Source organism: Poecilia formosa, unplaced genomic scaffold (assembly GCF_000485575.1).
Source record: "Poecilia formosa unplaced genomic scaffold, Poecilia_formosa-5.1.2 Scaffold45, whole genome shotgun sequence".
Taxonomy (NCBI): Eukaryota; Metazoa; Chordata; class Actinopteri; order Cyprinodontiformes; family Poeciliidae; genus Poecilia; species Poecilia formosa.
In genome coordinates, this window is record NW_006799984.1 from 1,281,362 (window position 1) to 1,302,932 (window position 21,571).

Here is a 21,571-nt window from a genome sequence, read left to right on the forward strand (position 1 = left end):
GTGTGTGTGTGTGTGTGTGTGTGTGTGTGTGTGTGTGTGTGTGTGTGTGTGTGTGTGTGTGTGGCCTGCGCTGATGAGCCTCTTCCTCTGATGGAGCCTGGGTGTGTGTACACGCTTATTTTCACAGTTGGCTGCCAAGCGGGGCCGGTCATTTCAGAGATGTTCCTCCCTGACAGCTGCTGTCCCTGTGCCAGCAGCTCCCAGCGTTTTCATGACGGCTTCATTTCTTTTTACCTTCAGGGACAAACGAGGCTGTAAAAAAAATGCATCTGTTTAAATGGAATGCAACAAGAGCTAAGCGATGCATTTGCTTATGTTTTCTAGGGTGTTTTTATTCAAAATCTTTCACCTTTTTTCTGTTGACATCAAACATTGTAATAATAATGTCCATTAAATCTCCACTTCTGATTAGGACTGATTAGTTATCGTATAGTTTGTCATTTATTGTGATAAATTTCTTAGAACACTTTAGATTTATTGTTGTCTTGATAAATCTGTTGGGATTGTTGGTTTTACTCTTATCTATTTTATTAATGGACTCTGACCCGAACCTTTAGAGTCACATAGAGACAGTTACAAAGTCGGTCTTCTGTCACAGGCGGAATATTTCCAGGGTTAAAAGACTAAAATCACAGAAATATCTAGAGAAAGTCACATGTGTTTATCTTTAGATTTTGATTACTGCAACAGTGTCTTCACAGGTCTGCCTAAGAAAACAGACAACTGCAGCTGATCCAGAACAGTTTATTTAATGAGCGCATTGATGAATATCAAAATAAATGTGCAGTTACAGTGTGCAGCTTAGTGATAAAAATCACATTTCTTTATGCGACTGGTGTCCTAAAGAAACGTTTTACATATGGGAATGTTTTTCAAGAGCAGTATTTGTGTCATGCAGTCACAGCTGCACAGTTACCTACTAAATAATCCTTATTGTCGCATTGATCGTTATCACAGTAGTACCATAAAATGTTGCGATAAAACTTTAAGTTTTTTGCGTTATGGCTTTGTTTTTCCAACCAGGAAATACTTGGCGTAACTTCTTTTGGCCAGCTTAACAAATAACTTTTGAGCAAGATGTAAGTTTCTCTTGATTTAAGTCACTATTTCCTTGAGATTAATTAAAAATAGTTCTAGTTCCAATGTCAGATTATTTCACTTATAACAACACATTTTTTTCATGTCATATGTAAAATAAACTTGTGGAACTTCTACTTAAAAAAATCAATATTAAGGAATTATTTACTTAAGATAATCTCCTATGTCTTGCTGAAAAGTTACTTGTAAATTAGTTTTATCTTATTTCAAGTGTACTAAGACATTCTCACTAGAAACTAGACCAGAAGTACATGGTAAGATTTTGAGTTTTTGCAGTGTGGTTACTAGGGCTTCTCATTGAAGGAACATTCAGCTGTAGAAACATTATAATTAGTAAATTGCTGGTTTTGAAGCAGCGGGTATTTACCCCGTGGGTTTTTTGATACAGTTCATTGTTTTTCTGCTAGTTGTGCCGTTTGAATTTGTTGTCAGATTTTCTGCCTCGGCTGCTACTTTAGGGTTAAAACTGGAATGTAAGTGAAGGGGACATTTTGATGAGGTTCTGTGTTTTTATATTGAGATCTGTTTTGAGAAACTGTTGCGCTCCTCTGTTTATACTGTATGCAAACCCTTTGGTCTGAGCTATAAAGCTACTCAGCCGTGTCACCAAGCCGACCGGAAGCCGCCTGTGGACCACACACACAGATCACTGCAGTGAATCCACTCTGGATTTTCACACAGCAGAAAAACTCAGCTGAACTGCAAACGTACACCTCTGTTTGGTTAATGATGTGGTGAAGCGATGTGAAACTTTGTGTGGAAGGAGAAAAACGTACATGCCGCAGGAAGTTTTTGTTTTACTGGACATGCTGGTGCATTCAGACCAGCCTGTGGGCATAGAGGGCGAACTTGATGTTGGAGCTTTAAGTGTAAAGGCGTTTTCACACCTGATAGTCAGGTGGACTTGTTTCAACTGGGGATCAAAATCGCAACATTTATTACATTTTCATTGTGTCAAATGAACAAAACCTTTAAAAACAGTTCCTCTTCTCGCCTGTGGGGGCGCTGCTCAACGTACTACTGAAGGAAACTTCTGAGTGCAACTTCCTTTTTCACGAAATGTAAACCAAAATCAAGTAGTGTCAGATTTCAGCGGTTGCAGGACTTCTTTTTTGTGTTTTGTGACATTTCTCCTGCTAGTGGTAGACCTGTGTGTTTGCTTTGGTTGTATTTACCCAGAATGCACTGCGCTATAGTCTGCTTCCTGCTTTTGGAGAGATCTCCATTCGCTTGACATTCATATATAGTCACCTTCCCAAAAAACAACGGCCTAAACATTTTTTTTTTTTTTTGCAAAGAGTTATCTTCACGCCAAAAGATAATTTAGCCAAAACATAAAATGAGTAAGGCTATTCTCTTACGAAGCTGATGACTCAAAATCTTATAAAGTACTTTTATCTAGTTTCTAGTGCAAATATCTTAGCACACTTGAAATAAGACATGCCTCTATTAAAAGTACTTTTCAACACGTTACTTGTTTTTTCATTTGTAATGTGGGAAAAATTTCCTTTTGTAAATGAAATAATCTGCCAGTGGAACTAGTACTTTTCATCAATATTAATGCAATATTGATGAAAAGTACTAGTACTGAAGGTTGTACATCTTGCTGAAAAGTTACTTGCAAGCTAGTTTTGTCTTATTGTAAGTGTACTAAAATATTTGCATTAGAAATTAGACAAGTCACTAATCAGTCTTTTTAAGAAAATGAAACTGAGTTCTATTAAAACGGACTAAACAGGACTGGTGTGAATGCACCCTAAATGAGGATTTCCAGTGAGTTCCTTAAACTGGGCCAAACTACAGATGAATAGGAAACCTTATACTTCCCAGCAGTGGACCACACCTTTTGTAGATCAAGTGCTGTGTCATATTCTCACTTACAGGCTTCCAGAAAGGTGGCAGACAGGTGAACTGAGCATAACCGTCTAACTCAGCTTATTTAAGACCAAGCTAAGCATGTGGCTGTTTACTTTAAGCTGCCCGAATTTACAGCCCTTTAAACATTTCTGATCGAAACAGCGTAATGCTCTGCTCTTTTTGTTTCTTCCGACCAGTTTCTTTTGTTTAGTGCTGCCTTTGTTATTTTGGAGAGCGTGTAAGCTGGAGACGGGCTCCGGTTACAAAGACGGATCCCTCTCTGCTGAGCTTTCTGTAGCATCTGTGGCTCGTTAAAGTGAACAGCGGGTCAAATGTGGATGTTGTGACGCAACTTTTACAGGAAGTGGGGTTTATTTCTCTTAAAAAGCAGCGATAACATACATCAAACCAACTCGGTGAATGACGCTACCGGAGTGACACAAATATGATTTTTTAAAATTTTTTTAAATTTGTCTTAATGTGACCCGTATTTGATCTTTTCATGACAGTCCGAACAAAATAGATTTTATTTTTAGTGCGACCCAGGTCACTTGTCTGTGTGGTTCTAAATCTGATACGAATTAAATCTTTTCAAATGTGACCTGAGTCTGTACACTGTACAGTAAATTCACGTTCATCTCATAGACGTCATTCATCTGACCTGAACGTCACTGATACTCGACAAACGTCACTATTCTGCGTCCTGATGGGCGTAAACTTATATTATGTCTATGGGCGTAAACGGAAGAAAAACAATAACCACTGCGGACGATGATGAGGATTAAGTTGTAACATATTAGTTCCGGTCAGATAACAACTTCAAAATCGTTTTTTTTTTTTTAATTGCAAACAAGTAACATATAAGATCAACTTCAAAATCGTAAGATATGCTACACCATTAGCATCCATGTTTACTTCCGCAAACACTGAGCAACTTCTTCTATTTTATGGCGGTTGGCAAAACATGAGTAGGCTCTCTAGCTGTGACGTTATTACTGCGCATGTGGGTCACTTTAAGGTCGTATTCAGTTCACACAAGATCACAAACATACAAGTCGCATATATTTGGAAGCGTGAACGACCGCATCGAAAGGGAGCATTGAGGCCTGCTGTGTGAATGAACTGAGCCTAACAGATGTGCTAAGCTGTCTATTTGAAGACAGTTTCACTCTTTGTGGATGTTTATTAAAGGGAAGTTAGGAGTATTGTTTAAATTTGTTGATCAAGGTATCAGGATGTTTTGTTTAAAAACATGTTTAGAACTGAAAAAGCAGACATTTCTGCTTTAGTTCTGTATTAAGAAATTATAAATAAATTACTCACATGGTAAATTAAAATGAACCGATAATTTCCACAATCTTTAAAGAGATGCTGCATTTTTAGTATCATTCAAAACCCATCATTTTGAAAAATGCTGCAAACATTTGACACCCATTACAAAGTAGTTGGTTAGTTTGCACTTGTATGTATTGATTTATTTTTTCAAAAGTCTTAACTGGTATTTTTGCCTGTTTTTCCTGTCTGAGACTAATGACTAGTGTGTTTTGAAGAGCAATTTTGTTTTGTTAAGAGTGCATAATCCATTTTGTTTGTTGTTTTGCTCGTTTTGTTTATCTATTTTGGATATTTATTATATTTTCTGGTTCCAGTGTTTTAATATTCTTTCGAAATTAAAGTTTATTCAATTTTTGAGAAGATGCACTTGCCTTTTTATGCCTTTATTGTTATATTAGTTGAAAATGACCTCAATATTATTACTATAAAACTGGGTTTCTGGGTAATGTCAGTGCAGCTGTAACTAAATTAGAAGTATTCATAATATAATTAAAGCCAGTTGCAAATGTGGATTTCGAGATTTTATCTTATGGCGTCTTGCAGATCAAACATCAGTAATTGGCTAATGTGTTTTCTTGCATTAGTGATGCCAGAAAATAAAGATAACATGCGATTATAAAAAAACCAAAACCAAATAAACAGTACTGTCTTTCATTCTGTGGCACCATGACGCTGAAATAGTTTCCCATTAGACACAAGTTATCTACCGTTAGCTGTTTAATGCAGGAATTTCAGATGTTTACAGGTAAATATGCTGCTTTAATAACACAGGTATTACATCTTCATGTTTCACTGCTTTGAATCACAGCTGCAGCTTCTGCAATTATTACTTAATTATTATTTTCACCAGTCTGCAGGATAAACAGGGATCCCGGACATGGGGGCTATTTCAACCACTAGAAGAAGCTGAACTTCCCTTTAATTAAAACGATGTTGACATTTAATTTGTTCTTACAAAATCTTTTCTTAAATCACTGTAGGATTGTTAAAGATTTCTCTTCTCATGTTGATTCTTTGAGATTCAACTCATCAATCCCTGAGAAACAATAATTTACAACACTAAAAAAAAAAAGTATTTTTAGTCTACTTTTTGTCCAAATATCTTAGTACATCTAAAATAAGACAAAACTAACTTTCATGTAACTTTCCAACAAAATACAGGAGCTTGTTTTAAGTAAATAATTTCTTTATATTGATGAATCAAATACTAGTTTTACTAGAAAATTATTTGACCTATAACATGGGAAAAAATGAAACTAGTACTTTTTTAATCAATATTAAGAAATTATGATTTAGTTCTTTATTTCAAGTGCACTTCAAACTAGACAAAAAAAATACTTGGTAAGTGTGTAAATTATTTTATTTCTCTGTGATTGCGTTTTCTCCAGGAATCAACATATTTATGTTTTCTCTGTGAAACTGAAATCAGATTTTTAGCGATGATGGAAATAACTACAATACAGTGATTTAAAGCAAAGAAGTGCTGAATCTTTGCTTTCTTATATAATTTTTTTTTTATTTGTTACGTCACATATTTGAGCATAATCCAAAAGTCAGAATGCCCTCTCTTACTGTGATGATCAGAGAATAGCTTTCATGCGGTTCTGGATGTATTGTGTCCACATTCTTTGCCACTAATCTCCTTTAAAAGCACAACACGACTCCGCTCCTTCCTCTGCGATTACTGGAGATAAAAGCCAGTCATTACATTCGAGGAGCAGGCTGTTAGTCATTTGAGTTTTGCGGTTTGGAATAAACATGGTGTTGAGGTTTTGCTTAGAGCTGCAGGGTTTCAGAACCGTCTCTGGCCTGGAGAAGGATTCCAGTCTCGGATGAGGGAATCTGGCCCCTTTAATGGAAGACTGGGAAACCTAAAGGAATCCCACAGAAGGATTTGAACGTCATTTGGCTGGCAGAGAAGTGGATTTTAAAGACTGATGGAAAGGAGATACCTCACCAAGCTGAACCAGGACTGTCTGAGACGGATCGGATTGTCACAGAGGCCAATCAAAACCTTTCTCCTCTCTTTTCTCAATTTATTAATTGGGATTAAAAATATTTGTTCAGTTCAGAGTTGTGGGAGATGCATACAGCTGAACCAATTAATTGCTAACTAATTTGGAAATCAATTAACCCTTAACTGGAGAATACAGACTAGCACTGGATGATATAAGTGCTTCATCAATAGTCTTTTGACTAGTTAGGGGAATCTGCCCCCTTTAATTGAAGACTGGGAAGCCTAAAGGAATCCCATTGATGGCTGGTAAAAAAGAGGATTTTAAGGGTGACCTGTTATGCTTCATTGAACAAGTTAGGAAGGATTGATAGGCTGTATTAAACATCTTTATTACATTTTTTGCTCGAAATCACTCTTAGATAATGAGATTTTAGTCTGCTCAGTTCTGCCTATTTCGAGCTGTTTTTGAGCCTCTGTCACTTTAAATCCAAATAAACTGCTGCTGGCCACACCCCCAACTCAATGTTTACACTCTGACATGAACAAGGCTGCAAACAGATGTGCAATTTTACAACTGTACATCTTTGAAAAGCAGAAGTAGAGCCCCCTGCACAACCAACAAGAATTCAGCAAGTAGTTCCTGGATGGTAAGGCAACAACAAAACGCCTGTCTTTTCCAGCAGCCATTGTACAGTGGTAAAACCACTTGACCAAAAGTACTGGCTTGGGTTGCTAGGTGACAGGAAGAACTTCACTGGGGTTGCTAGGTAATACGCAGTGCCTGCAAGTTTGTGACGTTACAATCTGTAGGTTTTTGAAACGGCTCATTTTCCAAACACCAAAAAATACTAACTTATTGCCCAAAAAAAAAAAAAAAATAGATGGGTGTTTTTTTTTCTTTTTAGAAGCATTTGAGACTCAAGTGGAGGTACGAAAATCTGCAAAATGTGGATTTTGCACAAAGAAACAGTTCACCAAACCGGACCAGGACTTGTTGTGTGATCCATCCGTTTGTCACAGAGGCCAGTCAAAGCCACGCCCTCCGCTTTCTCAATTAACCACAGTCTGACAGGCCGACATCCGTCATGCCTCCACTTTTATTCCGGTGACCTTCCTCCAGTGTGAAGAACAGGCTGACAGAGGCCGGCGTGAGGTCAGGTCTCCACGGCAACTGTCTTCATCTGAGCACCCTGTTTCATCCCCATGGCAGCGGAGAGAGGCCCCGTTTCCCCGGGGACCAGGGGCGCGAGGGAGGGAATGTGAGCCGGAGCGAGGGCAAACAAGTTTAGTGCAAACACCGTAATCCAGTATGGCTGCCATTGTGCCGCGGCTAACAGTGGCTGGAGCCGACTTTTTGGAGGGGAGATACAGTGGTGTAATGATTAACCTCAGCAGAGGCCAGGAGGATGAGATCTGAGCGGGAACGGAGAAACCAGAACCTGGGTTCACGGGGTTAATGGGTGTAAGCATCCATGGAGGACACAGGGCTCCGTCTGCAGGGTGAGACCTCTGAGTCCCACTGTGGGTATAAAAACACAGACTCTTAGAGGGTCATTTCACTGCATAATTAAAATTACTCATATTCTGACCACCCCTCTTGAAATCTGTTGTGAATTAAATGGAATTAATCAATTAATTTCATGGTAAATTGAAAAGAGATTGATCATTTCTGTTCTGATGATACTTTTTGAAAGGCAGTTTTATTTACAGGGACATTTTATTTATAGTTTTGTTTGTAAGTGAGGTTTTATTTTTCACTGTTTTATTTAGAATATTTAAAATATATTACATGACATTTTGAGTCAAAAAGTTTTACTAGTTTTCTCAGTTGTCGACTATGTAGTGTCTTCTGGGACTTTGTGTGTTTTTGTGACAAAGCATTTTGAAATGCCTTGTTGCTGAAATGTGTTTTACAAATAAACTTGATTGATTTATTTACAATTTATTATACTTAACAAGACAGCAAAATTATTTGTTAATTTTTTGTTTTAGCTGTTTCTTGTTTCTCTTGTTTCTTAGGGTGTTCACCTGAAGCTACTTTCTCTTGTTATTTCTTTTTCTACTTGTATATTAATATTGAGGGAAAAAACAGAAGAATCCTACTTTTATATTTTGAATTGTGCTGTAAGTTAAAGATTTTGAAATATGGAAACTGAGACGCTGGACTTTGTAGGCTGTTATAGTTTGAAACTCATATTTTTTACATGAACACTGATTTAATCTGGCAGCGTGAATGTAAACAGCTCTGTGGAGACGATGGGAAAACAAGCTGTCAGCATTACTCATAATGAAGGCAGGAAGTTCAGTGGAAATTAGAAGGTGGTCGTTTCTTCGTTTGGTCCATCTGGTTTTTGTTAAACGTTCATTTAAAACCACAAGATTCAAGTAAGATTTAAATCTTTTTTTTTTTTTCTTTCAGATCTGATCCACATCATCTCTCCCCCCGCTGTGACTCTCCTACCCATCATCCTCTCCCAGCCCCTTCTCCCCCGTGCTCTCCCGCCTCCCCTCTTCTCCTTCCCCCATCTTCATCAGCCTCCAAGATAGATTCCCTCAGGAGCAAGGTTGATCTGCTCAAGCTGCCTCTGGCTCTCTCCACCAAGTCCATCTCTGAACGTAAGATCCAGCTGGGAGGCGCCGGCGAGCGGCGCAGCGCGGGGGGAGGAGGCGGGGCTTGTACAGCCCGCTCACCGCCGACCCGAGACATGGACAACGAGTCGCAGTACTCGGGTTACTCGTACAAGTCGTCTCACTCTCGAAGCTCCCGAAAGCACAGGTGGGTACAACAACTCAAACGTTGAAGCACATATTCGGTTTTTCCTTGGCAAATTTATAGAAAACAATTTTGTTCTTAAAAACATGGGATTTCAAAGGTAATTTGTGTAAAAACGATCAGTATTTGAGGAGTTTTGATGCAAATGGAAATCTAAAAATTGGTTGACACCAATTAGGAATGAATAAAGAAGAAGAGTCAAAGTAACCTTTTTATGATTCTCACTAGATCTACGTATATTAAAAGGCTGCGGTGTCAAAACAAAACAGTTTTTAAACAAAATGCTACAATTTAAAGATGAGGACAGATGGTTCAACACTTGATATGTATTCAGTTTAAGGGGTGGAAGGTATGGACTGAAAGATTAATCATGATATTTTGCTGTACCAAGTGATGACAACTATTTATTACGTCTTATTTAGGTAACTAAATATATCTGTAACTGTGTGTCAGGAAGAGGAGGAGCTTCTTAAAGGGACAGACGCTCAATTTCAAAGTGTCAAATTTCTTTTTAGTCATGTTGGGCATTATTGTTATAACACTCCAAGGTAACATAGTGCTAGTTTTTTAGCACAATTGAGTAACTATGTGCCTGGAAAATAACTCCACCCCTTTAAATAAGAAATGGACGGCATGTTGAGTAGGAATTTTTACATAAATTTGATGTATTTGCTATCAAAATAAGGATGTTGAAGCCACCAGAAGAACATATGAAAATCAAAAGCTGAAGATTATTTTCACACTGAATCAAACAAAAACAGAAAATGTTTGGCATCTAATTTAAAACTTAATGTTTATGCGTAACAACTGTTTCAAATCACTGTCTGTTTTCCTTTTCTGGCTCTGACATTATGATGCAATTGAGACTCAAAAAGAGGGAAAGCCGCATTGCTGAGCGCTGAGTTTCTCTGTTAATGTTTGTGTTTTGGTCTTCAGGGACCGGAGGGAACGGCACCGCTCCAAGAGCAGAGACAGCAGCAGCCGTGGAGACAAATCAGTCACCATCCAGACGCCCGGAGAGCCGCTGCTGGACGCAGAGTCGACCCGAGGAGATGACAGGGTCAGCCTCACCGACCTTTCTGTTTTTAAATCTCTACGTCCGCGGTGATTAATGTTTAACCTCAGGAATTATCCCTGCAGATTAATCATACATTTCCAGCCTGGATAGATGTTTATCTGAGTGTAAACACAGTTGTGGGCGACGCTGCAGACTTATCACTGCTTCTGAGTGAAGCGGCGATCACAGCTGTCTGCCTTCATAACAAAGACTTGTTGACGGCTGAGGGGGCCTCAGGAGTGGGCTCTTGAACTCCATCAGCGGCTGATTGTGTTTTGTTGGAGCAGTCGCTCATTTGGTTTCAGTCGCTGTCAGCAGGGAAGAGGCAGGTGTTGACATTTGCCCAACAGAGCCTCAAAATGCAGAAGATGAATTACTTTGAGTTTAAAGGTGTGTTTCCAGTGAAGGAGGGGGATGTTTGTTTCTGGATAGAGAGAAAAGGAGGCTTCGTTTTTCCTTCCTTTTTGATTACAAATAAGGATGGAAATGTAATTTTCTTAATCACATATTTGTTTCCAGTCTTAAAGACTTCCAGAAGTTTTTTTTTTAGCAGTTCTTCAAAAAAAACAACAAAAAAAAACACTTTGACGTAATAAACAACAAAAAAACGTAGTAATGTATAGAGAAACTGGAGGGTTTATCTACACATCACCAGAAAGACAAAATTAAACTTTTCTGCACTCTTGCAGGCTCCCAAGTGCATAAAAAAGTTTATTTTGGGTAATATGACCTCCTTAAAGCAGAGTGTGGGCAGTTGGTGCCTTCTGAAAGATTTTGTTCGGCCTGCAAACTCGACTCAAGCATGATAAAAAATAAAGTTCATTTGTATTGCACATTTCAGCAACAAGGCGATTCAAAGTGCTTTACTTTATAAAAAGTAAAGCTTTAGTAAAGCTTTATACGAAACAAGCAATAAACGTTTCATTTTGTCAAAATCATCAAGAAAAAACTCATAAATATTAATTATTGTTTTAGTTCTTTCGAATCAAAGACAGCTCTAAACAAATTGGTTTTTAGTCTCGTTTTAAAGGAACTCAGTGTTTCAGCAGTTTTGCTGTTTCTTTGGAAGTTTGTTCCAGATTAGAACAGCATAAAAAGTGAAATATTTCCCCATGTTTTGGTTCTGGTTCTGTGGATGCAGAGCAGAACCAGAAGACCTGAGTAATCTGGAAACTTGATAAAACAACAGCATCTTTAATGTATTTTGGTGCCAAGTATTCAGTGATTTATGGACGAACACAAGTATTTTAAAGTCTATGAAGACACTGTTGCAATAATTAAAGCAACTAAAGATAAAAGATAGTTCAACACTTGATATGTATTCAGTTTCTCTAAATCTTGCTGGGATGTTAGTCTCTAGTTCTTCAGGTGATGGAAGGCTGACTTTGTAGCCATCTTTATGTGTCTTTGAAAGTTCAGGTCAAATTCAGGCCTGATCAGTAGTTTCCAGCTTTAATAACTCTAAAAAACGTCTGATCCCGTTTCCTGCAGGATGATAACTGGGGCGAGACCACCACTGTCGTCACGGGAACCTCCGAGCACAGCATCTCAAACGAGGACCTCACCCGCGTCACCAAAGATCTGGAGGAGTCGACGCCACTGGAGTGCAAGCGCTTCATCGGCCCGGCGCTCGGAGGCTGCCTGAGCTTCTTCGCTCTCATCACGCCGCTGGCCTTCCTCATCCTCCCTCAGGTCCTGTGGCGAGATGCCCTGAAGCCCTGCGGGACGCCTTGCGAGGGCCTGTACGTCTCGCTCGCCTTCAAGCTCCTGGTCCTGCTCATCTCCTCGTGGGCGCTGTTCCTCCGCCCGCCCAGAGCCACGCTGCCGCGGTTCTTTGTCTTCCGCTGCCTGCTGATGGTGCTGGTGTTCCTGTTCGTGGCGTCCTACTGGCTCTTCTACGGCGTGCGGGTGCTGGAGCCCAAAGAGGAGGACTACCAGGGCATTGTGGAGTACGCCGCCTCGCTGGTGGACGCCCTGCTCTTCATCCAGTACCTGGCTCTGGTGCTGCTGGAGGTCCGACACCTGCAGCCGGCTTTTTGCCTTAAGGTGGTCCGCAGCACGGATGGAGCCAGCAAGTTTTACAACGTGGGTCATCTGAGGTGAGTGACTGATCCTGGAAACACTCAGAATACTCCATGTGAGGGGCATCCAAAGTGCTCTTACTGACTTAAAACGTTAGTATTGTTGTTTCTAAATGGATATGAACTTGTTTCCTTTGCGTTATTTGAGCTCTGAAAGCTCTGCATCTTTTTTGTTATTTTAACCATTTCTCATTTTCTGCAAATAAATACTAAATCTTTGCTTGGGATTTCAAACTGGTTGTCAGTAGTTCATAGAATAAAAGAACAATGTTCATTTTACTCAAACGTATATGCAATCAGAGAACTGATCATTTTAAATGGTCTCTTATTTTTTACAGAGCTGCAGATGGAGGCTTTCTATCTTTAATTAGTACAAAATTACTAAAAATCTTCATACAAAATAAAATATTCACCATAACACAAAGGAGCTCTAAATAATCACACTTTTGTTTTGTCTTTTCTAGAACCGGTGACTTTTACTGAAAAACAAACTTTGCTTCACCTAAGTCAGTTTTTCATTAATTTAATAAACTTGGCTAAACACAGCGAGCGTTTTCTGACAGTTTGACCTAAATCCTAACTTTATTCATCACAATTGATTAAATTGTGTTTTATTTTTCTTCAACCGATGCCTAGAGAATTTGCTAAGTTATTTTCAATAAGGCAAATATCCAGAAACCTTTTTAAGTTTTGGACCTAGAACAAATCTGACTTCTTTATTTGTTTAAGTATTTTATATTTATTTTATTAAGAGGGGAAAAAACTTTTTTTTGTCCCTCCAGTCCTTTTCACTAAATGATTTCAGCCGAAGTGACAAAAAGTTTGGACACCCCTGCTCTGGATTTAGATTAATTGGGATGCTGTGCAGGTTTCCAGTCATTGTTGAGCATCTTTTGATTTTCTTTCCACGTTTCCTGATTTTTCTTAGACATTTTTGTATCATAAACTATCTTTGTAAGGAACAGGAAGTGGAAATATGCCTGAAGATGTTTTTTTCCCTGACTGATGGCTTTTATTTTGGTAATAAAAGTTTTGTCTAACCAATAGATTTTTTACTAAAAGCTTGATATGCACTCTGAAACTCACAAGAATATCAAATCAATTCTCAAAGCTTGCATGCGAAGCTTGAGTTTGCACTACTACAGTTTGTTTGGTCTAAATGTATTTTAATGTTCCAGGAAACATTTTGAGCCTCAGTCGGTTTATTTTTCTACCGTTTTCTACCCCAGAGGAGAAGCCTCCACCTCTCTGATCCTGATAATGACGTTTTATCTTCATGTTTCTTTGGAAAGGGCTGTAATTAAAGTATTTTTTTATTTCATAAAAGGATGCAGAAGCACTTCTGTAAATGTCTAAAGTATAGCAGCGGATATTTGAGTGGTTTTGTCCTCTGATTTGTTTGCAGCATCCAGCGAGCAGCCGTCTGGGTGCTGGACCGGTATTACAACGACTTCTCTGTCTACAACCCTGCTGTGGTCAACCTTCCCAAGTCCATCCTGTCTAAGAAGATGACCGGATTCAAGGTTTACTCCCTGGATGGTGAGAGATTATCACCTCAGCCTGCTTGTGATTCTCCCACACACGACGTTATTCCCCTTTTGTTCTCGCTTTGAGTATAGATGAAAACCTGTCGTGCAAACCTCTAAACCCTCCCTCTGCATGTGTCGTCTTGCAGAAAACACCACCAACAACTCGACAGGCCAATCGCGCGCCATGATTGCAGCAGCAGCCAGGAGGAGGGACAACTCCCACAACGAGTATTACTACGAGGAGGCCGAGATGGAGCGCCGAATCCGCAAACGCAAGGCCAGGTTAGATACCGCGAGCAATGGCGTGAAGCCTGAGAGCAGAACCGCAGTCTGTTCCTGTTCAAAGTAAACGGGCATGTAGTGACGAGAGAGCAATCATGGAGGCTGCTGTGGATATCAAGGCCTTTCCATCATGTAAACTCCGACAATCTGACTTAAGCCTTCATTTAAATGAGTCATGGTCGTCCTGTCCTCACATGTTCTGGTTATTACGGCTGCTGTAAGAATCAGACAGTTTTCCGAGGAAGGCTTTTTTTCTTTCTTTTGGAGAAAAGCTTGATTAATTGGCAGTCTGCCGCCTGGAGAAGCCAGGCTAGCTTATGTCCCAACAGTCCAGAATGATGAGTTTATTCTGTTTACTTAGAGCCGAGGCCTTCATTTCAGAGGAACACATAGTTTCAGTTTTGCTAGCCTCAGATGAACTGGTTAACTTGACTATTAGGGTTTCATAACTTCATAAGTCAGTTCTAGTATATTATCTCACTGGAAGGTGTAGAAAGACTAAAAATGCAACTAAATACAAATAATTATACTCAGAAATATAAATGGCTTGATCTGTAGGCATAGTGTCTTCAGAAAATGTTTCTAACCCTTGAATTTTTCACACTTTGTCACAAAAAACCTTATATATTGGGTACTTAATTTAATTATATGTATTAGGAGTGGATAATTATTAAGAGGAGGGTTTGCATTCAGCACCCTTTGCTGAAATACCCCTAAATAAACTTTAGTGCATCAAATTTCCGTTATAAGTCAGCTAGTAAGTCATTTAGTTTCAGTAAAAATGAACACCTCAGAGGTTTGTTAGAGAATATTAGTGAACAGCAATCAAGAGAAGCAAGAAGCAAGAAATGGATCCACAGTGACTCTAGAAGAGCTGCAGAGATAAAAACAATAAATAAAAATCAGTTTCCTGTCCATGCAACAACTGTAAACATAAAGCCAGAGCTACTGCACAATGTCTTAGACCTAAATGAAAAGTTCAGGCATAAATCCAGCTGCAGATCTGTGCCAATAATTGATAACTCATGTTAGCAGATGTTCTCCATCCAGTCTGACTGAGTTTCAGCTTTTCTGCAAATAGCAAAGGGAAAAAAAAAACCAATTTCTAGATGTGCAAAGCTGGTAGAAAATCCAAAACATCTGAAGCTCTAATTACAGGATTCTGAAAAAATATGATCTCTGGAGAGCCAGTTACAAGCGCATTTTCCTGATTGTGTATTGATGAAACCCATTAACAAACTGTTAAAATATTACTATCATTCAATAAGTACTTCTTAAAGTAAATAACGCTGAACATCTTTCCACATTGATGAGTCCCTCCAGGATTCTGGGATTGCTTTCATGATTTTCTTCCCAAACAAACTCAGATTCTGTGGTGCTAATTTAATATTTACAAGGAATTTTTTACAATATTTCAGCTTATCATATCTACCAATATCTACATATTGGTAGATATGATAAATATGATAAAGTCATATTTATTAAATTTTTTTAGCCATATTAATCACAGACTTCATATAAAATAAGGCTGAGGCAGCAGTGGAGTAGAAGTGAGAAATGCTGCCACCTGCAGGTGGGAGTTAGAAGTCACTTAAATGTTTTTGACTATTTTTGTGGAAATCTGCAATAAATTCACAATTATGCAGGGGCCTGCTGATTTTCAGGCGGAATTAAAACAAACAGATTGATGTAATACGACAGTAAACAGATAAAAACTGCTTTGATTTGATTGATACAATAATATATAAACACACAAATGTCTTAAAAAGCTACGATGAACCTTGAGTTTGACACGCGTAATAAACCATTTATCTACAATTAACTGTAATTATTTCTAAGACTGTCATGATAACAAATTTTGCTGGAAGATAAATTGTCCCAGAAGTTATTGCAATAAATAATGTTTTTTTTTTTAGGTAATTTCCAAGTAATATAACAGTCATAATAATACAAGAACACATTGTCAAAGATCAATAAATTCTAATAAACATTTAAGACCTTTTAAATATTAAAAATAAAGAAAGAAAAGCAACAGAAAAATAAAAATAAATAAAAAGTTCAACTTGAAACCAAAGCACCAGACTGAATCTAATTTGCCATGTGATTAATTGATTTGTCGTTTAGGCCTAATTGTATCCCATGTTCGGTCGTTGTCATGGTTACCCGTTCAGGCTGGTCGTGGCGGTCGAGGAGGCCTTCACGCACATCAAGCGGCTGCACGAGGACGAGGCGGCGGCGTCTCCCAAGCACCCCCGGGAGGTGATGGACCCCCGGGAGGCGGCGCAGGCCATCTTCGCCCCGATGGCGCGCGCCATGCAGAAGTACCTGAGGACGACGCGGCAGCAGGCCTTCCACAGCATGGAGAGCATCCTCACACACCTGCAGTTCTGCATCACTCACAACATGACGCCCAAGGTGAGAACAAGGGGTTTCCATAGCGACCAGGTGACTCTGGCCGCTGTGGAAGAGTTTCATTGACTGTTATCGATCGGATTGGCGTCGACGTCTGAGTAGAAAAAAATGCTGCTCCTTCTCTTTCTTTGTGTCTGATTTTCTATTCTTTCTTTATTTCTTGTTTTTCATTCTTATCTTTCCTTCCTTTCTTTTTCTCTTTTTTCCTTCCCTACTTTCTCCCTCTTTCCCTTCTTTACTTCGTTCAATGTATCTTTTATTTCTCCATTCTCTCTCTTTTTCCTTGCTTGATTTTTAATTCTCATGTCTTTATTTTTCCTTTTTCTATCCTCATGTTATTTCTTCTTCCCTTCTGTCTTTCTGTATTCTTCCTATTTTTATTCCTTCCTTATTTTTTCAGGCTTTTCCTTTCATGTGTTCTTTCTTCCTTCCTCTTCTCCTTCATTTTATTTTATTTTTTACTCTTTTCTTCCTTGCCTCCTTGCCTTTTTCCATTCCTTCCTTCTTTTCTTTCATGCTTTTTTTAAATTAATCTCTTTGTTATCAATTTTCCCTTCTGTCCTTTTCTCATTTCCCTTCCTCCTTTCATTTCTTCTTCTGTTTCTTTATTTTTCCTCCTTCATTCTCTCCTTCAATGTTTATTTTTTCCACTCCTTCCTTCTCACCCTCTTTTTTATTTAAATTTTTACTCTTTTCTTCCTTTTTTCATCCTTCCTGCTGAACATTTTTACCATAAATCCACAGTGAATGTTTGTGTTTTATATTTTTATGATGGAAGGTAAATTTCTGTGAAAGGATAAATTTATTAATGTCCAACATTTTCTGTCTCTTTCTGCTTGTCAGGCCTTCCTGGAGCGATACCTCACCCCGGGCCCCACCATGCAGTACCAGCAGCAGAGCGGCAGGGGGCGCCAGTGGACTTTGGTGAGCGAGGAGCCCGTCACCTCGGGCCTACGGCAGGGGCTGGTCTTCTCCCTGCGGCGCCTGGACTTCTCCCTGGTTGTCACGGTAACCCCGCTTCCCTTCCTGCGGCTCGGCGAGGAGTTCATCGACCCAAAGAGCCACAAGTTCGTGATGCGGCTTCAGTCGGAGACGTCGGTGTGAGCGGCGCCGCTCCTCCCATATGTGACACGGACACGCTTCATTATCCAATCAGCAAACAGCCTTCTCTCACGCTCTTCTGTGACAGAAACCAATCAGAAGGAGGAATGCAACTTTTTTTTTTTTTTTTGATCATCAAACTGTGATCGGCTCAATGATTGTTAAAAAAACAAAAACAAACAGAGGCCTTTTCGCCGCCGGTGTTTTCTCTCTGAAAGGTTTATTTCTCTTTAACCACTGAACCACAGAGGAGCAGTGACTCAACACACGCACGCAAGAGGAAGGGGGAGATTATGTCACTTCCTGTCAGTCACGCTGGCGATGTTTTCTCCGAAAGCGCATGGACCTGCTTTTATATGAGAGGGAGTGGCTTTTACTGTTTTAACCTGCAGAATGTAGCATTACGTGCTGTGAGTTGATTGTTTTTATGTAAAGAAGAGCAGATCTACATAATGCAGCTGTTTTAATTATTATTATTTTCCCATGATGCACTGCAAAAACACAAAGTATTACCAAGTATTTTTGGACTAGTTTCCAGTGAAAACATGAAATAAGACAAAACTAACCTACAAGTAACTTTTACGACCTTGTTTTAAGTAAATAATCTTTAAATATTGAAATATTCCACTAGTAGATTATTTCATTTATAAAAAGATATTTTTCCCATGAAATAATCTGCCAGTGGATCTAGTACTTTTACATCAATATTAAGGAATTATTGACTTAAAACAAGCTCCTATATCTTGTCGAAAAGTTACATCTATGTTATTTTCGTCTTATTTCAGGTGTACTAACATATTTGCACTACAAATTAAACCAAAATACTTGATAATATTTTGTGTTTTTGCAGTGTATAACACTTTCATCCTAATTTTGCAGCTCATTTGGATGCATGAGTCTGGCGGTGGTCCAACAGATCAACTGGAAATACCAAAATCCATTAATCCGCCGTACAAAATGTGCTAAACGACTAAAGGCTTTTTGAAGTTGATGACTATTGCTCATAAATATTCCTGGCTGTAGGTGAAACTCACCCAAAATAAACAGAAGCGTCTGACTCAGTGCCATTTTTAATCACATTATTCTAAATGTAAGTAATTTAAACCATTAAATTAATTGTTTTCAGCCTTTATGAGCTCATTTTGGCCAATTTGGCCCTAAATCGAACAAACAGAATCAAAACAGATTGATTTAGAAAGAAATTGACCGAGCTTGTTGGTTTTCCAGCTGATTTTATTATTAAAAATAAGATAAGATGAGCTTAAAATCATCAGGATTCCTCTCTGTTGTGCTTAAGCTGTGCAACAATATTTGGCTGCAGATTCCCCGATTCCAATCTGAGTCGCAAAAGAAGAAAAAGTTTGTAATTCAGCAACTAAATGTTTTTTGTTCACGTTAACGGTTTGGTTTAGTGGTCAGTACATGCATGAACCATGAGAGACCTTGATTCTGTGCCTGCAGCTCTCAGACTGTCCTTCCATGAAATATAAAAAGATATTTTTAGCAGAGTTTCTCAGCAGTTCAACTTTGTCACTTATGATGCAGACGTGAATTTAGACTTGAAGGTAAAGGAAATTCTAAATCCGGTGCGTTAATTCTGAGAATTATTCAGAATGAATACATCATGCAGCTTTTCTAAAAGCAGAGGCAATTCATAATTGGACATTTTCACTCATCAAACCATATTTTTAATAATATTTTTAGTGTTCATATGTGATAAAATCAAGCTTTTCTGAAAATGTTGAGTTCTTTTTTAGCATTTTATTAAAGATGGAAGAGTTAAATGGCAGAAAAACTAAATAAAATCTGTGGTTTGAGGAAGACGCAACAACTGTTGAAGCAAAAACGCAAACATTAAGAGTTTGAATTTTATAATTTTAAACGGGTAGCAGTAATTTTGTTTTTTTTTACATTTTTAAAATTGTCACTTTTTTACCTGCTCACACTGTAAACTTCTCATAATGGAGCCGGTTACAGGAGTCACTTATTGAGGGTGAAACCAGTTCTGCTCAAGCTGCTTTTATGCATCTACGACCACACGGTTTGTGTATTTGATGTAAAAACGGATAAATGTCCCAAACCGGACGAGCGATTGTAACTCCTCTGATCACCGCCTCGCCTTGTGCCGCTTTAATCCAACCTTTTCTCTGCAGACGTGGAGGATCTGCACCTTGACTGCCTCTTACAGCTCCTCTCACATAAACTGTTTCACATGAACACTCCTGATTTTTTTTATTTTCTAAGGAAAGCATGCCAAGAATTATTTCAGGCTCCATTTTTTTTATTTTGAAAAATTAACTTTTGTATCATTTTAAGGTGCCTAAGTTATGATGATGCAATTTTCTGAATGTTTTTACTTAAATTGAAAAAAGAAAAAAAAACTTGTAAAGAAAAAAAATGTAGATTTGTGTTTTCTCCTTTTGGTAACAGTAGCTTGTAAAGTGCTTTAGACATCGTTTCTATTAAACCATCTATTCCTAATAAGTCCTGTCTTGTCAGCTGTTTTCTGAGCTGAGAATGTTTCCTAACAGGAATTTCTCCTTATAGAGAGACAGGGGGCTTCTTGAAAAAACACTTTTAAGAGGAACTTCTGAGAAGGAAGATGGCTGATGTGGTAGGCGTGTGGTTTCGTAGCTTCAAAACGGACAGAGAGCCCTTCACTTCCTGTTCTCAGTCGCTCAGTTGAGGCTCTTCAGACGCGTCGACGTTTCTCTGACGAAGGGAGCGAACAAAGCGGTTCCTTCGCCTCCTTCTCCGGTACGTTCCAGCCCTCTGTTGATCCGTCTTTACTGAATCGGGAGTTTGTTTATTCGCTGATGATGTTCGTAGAAGCAGCTGGAGACATGAACGTGTGTTACATCCTGGATGGGGTTCTGATCCTGTACGGCATCATTCTCACCGTCCTGTACTGCAGGCTGAGGGTAAGACCCATTAAAAATAACAAAGCTTTCGTGCGGGTGTTATCGTTTTGTTTAAAAATGCAGCTGATTTCAGTTTATTTTTGCTTAAAAATCATATTTTTCCACGTTTCTGGTTTGATTTTTCTCAGATGCGTCCATCGAATAAAGCATCCGGCAGCCACCCAGAGGTAAAAACCTGTGTTTGTGTTGAAGAATTGGGTGCCATTTTATTTATGTGACTTCTGTGGTAGCTCTTCTTCAGAGCTCAATCGTTTCCTGTAAGCTCGAGCTGACCACCAACCTACATTATTTATTTTCACACTCAGAGTTTCCACTTGTCACCCTGGTGTCAGATCCTGCTTCCTGCTGATGTTTTTGTTTTTCAGTCTTAAACTTTTCAGATGAAATTAAATTAAAATGCAGCTCAAAGAGGGGGGTATAGATATTTAGGACATTTATTTCCAAATCCTGAATCCTCCTGATGATATTTTTGTTTCCGTCCTACAGAAGCAGCCTGCAGGCGGAGGCATCTATGCGGTAAGATTTCTTATTTTAATGCTAAAAATTACTTTTCAAAAGGCACTGGAGGGAAAAGTGAGAGCCAGTCACTTTTTTGTTTTTGTTTTGGTTTTTGTTGAATAAAGCAGCCGGCTGTCGCTGTTTTACGCCCGGTCTGGTTGTAGGAACCGCTTGCGTAAAGCTGTTTTTAACCTTGCATCAGTGAGTTTTTCAGCGTTTGTGTCCTGCAGGGTCTGACGTCCCGCACCTCAGACACCTACGAGACGATCAAGATGGACAAGAAGCCCATCGTCTGACCTGCACACCTTCTGTGCAGCCGAAATAAACATATACATATTTAAATATAGCTTTATACTCTGGTTATATGTACTTTTTAAATTACTTTTACTCCTTTTTCCTTTTGTAAAATACTCCTTGTCTAATTTGTTTCTGCACAAAATATTACAGCTAATAAATTAATTTAACAGTGTTTGATTCTTTTCTGAGTGTTTCTGTGCTTCCCAGCTGGTTTCAGTCAGAAAAAGCAGAAGTTTCAACATATTTTCTGTTCCCACTTTTTCAAGTCTTAAATTAAGTCTTACAATTTTATTCTACTTTACTAAAGCGACGGTTATCAATCCTGTTTGTGTTTTTATGTATTACAGTGTTGATCTATCATTATTTTAGTTAT

The 21,571-nt window shown here is 38.7% G+C and overlaps 2 protein-coding genes across 4 annotated transcripts in view; both read left to right on the top strand.

Moving 5' to 3' along the window:
- Positions 1-17,645, top strand: part of LOC103137972 (vang-like protein 2) — a 23,051-nt gene extending 5,406 nt beyond the window's left edge. For 2 of the 3 annotated variants that reach the window (XM_007552007.2, XM_016671462.1), the window contains exons 2-8: positions 8,667-9,023; positions 9,957-10,080; positions 11,569-12,176; positions 13,564-13,697; positions 13,834-13,969; positions 16,141-16,384; positions 17,225-17,645. In XM_007552007.2, coding sequence (XP_007552069.1) covers positions 8,953-9,023; positions 9,957-10,080; positions 11,569-12,176; positions 13,564-13,697; positions 13,834-13,969; positions 16,141-16,384; positions 17,225-17,485 — 1,578 coding nt within the window. In that variant the 5' untranslated portion in view covers positions 8,667-8,952 and the 3' untranslated portion in view covers positions 17,486-17,645. Of the gene's footprint in view, positions 1-7,179; positions 7,748-8,666; positions 9,024-9,956; positions 10,081-11,568; positions 12,177-13,563; positions 13,698-13,833; positions 13,970-16,140; positions 16,385-17,224 lie in introns of those variants that run through there. The other variant, XM_016671461.1, reaches the window with a different exon arrangement.
- A 515-nt stretch (positions 17,646-18,160) lies between these two features.
- fcer1gl (Fc receptor, IgE, high affinity I, gamma polypeptide like) lies at positions 18,161-21,302 on the top strand. Its single transcript, XM_007552008.2, has 5 exons — positions 18,161-20,239; positions 20,312-20,403; positions 20,532-20,570; positions 20,890-20,919; positions 21,132-21,302. The coding sequence occupies exons 2-5, from the start codon at positions 20,326-20,328 to the stop codon at positions 21,195-21,197; spliced, it is 213 nt and encodes a 70-aa protein (XP_007552070.1). The 5' UTR covers positions 18,161-20,239; positions 20,312-20,325; the 3' UTR covers positions 21,198-21,302.
- The last annotated feature ends 269 nt before the right edge of the window (positions 21,303-21,571 follow it).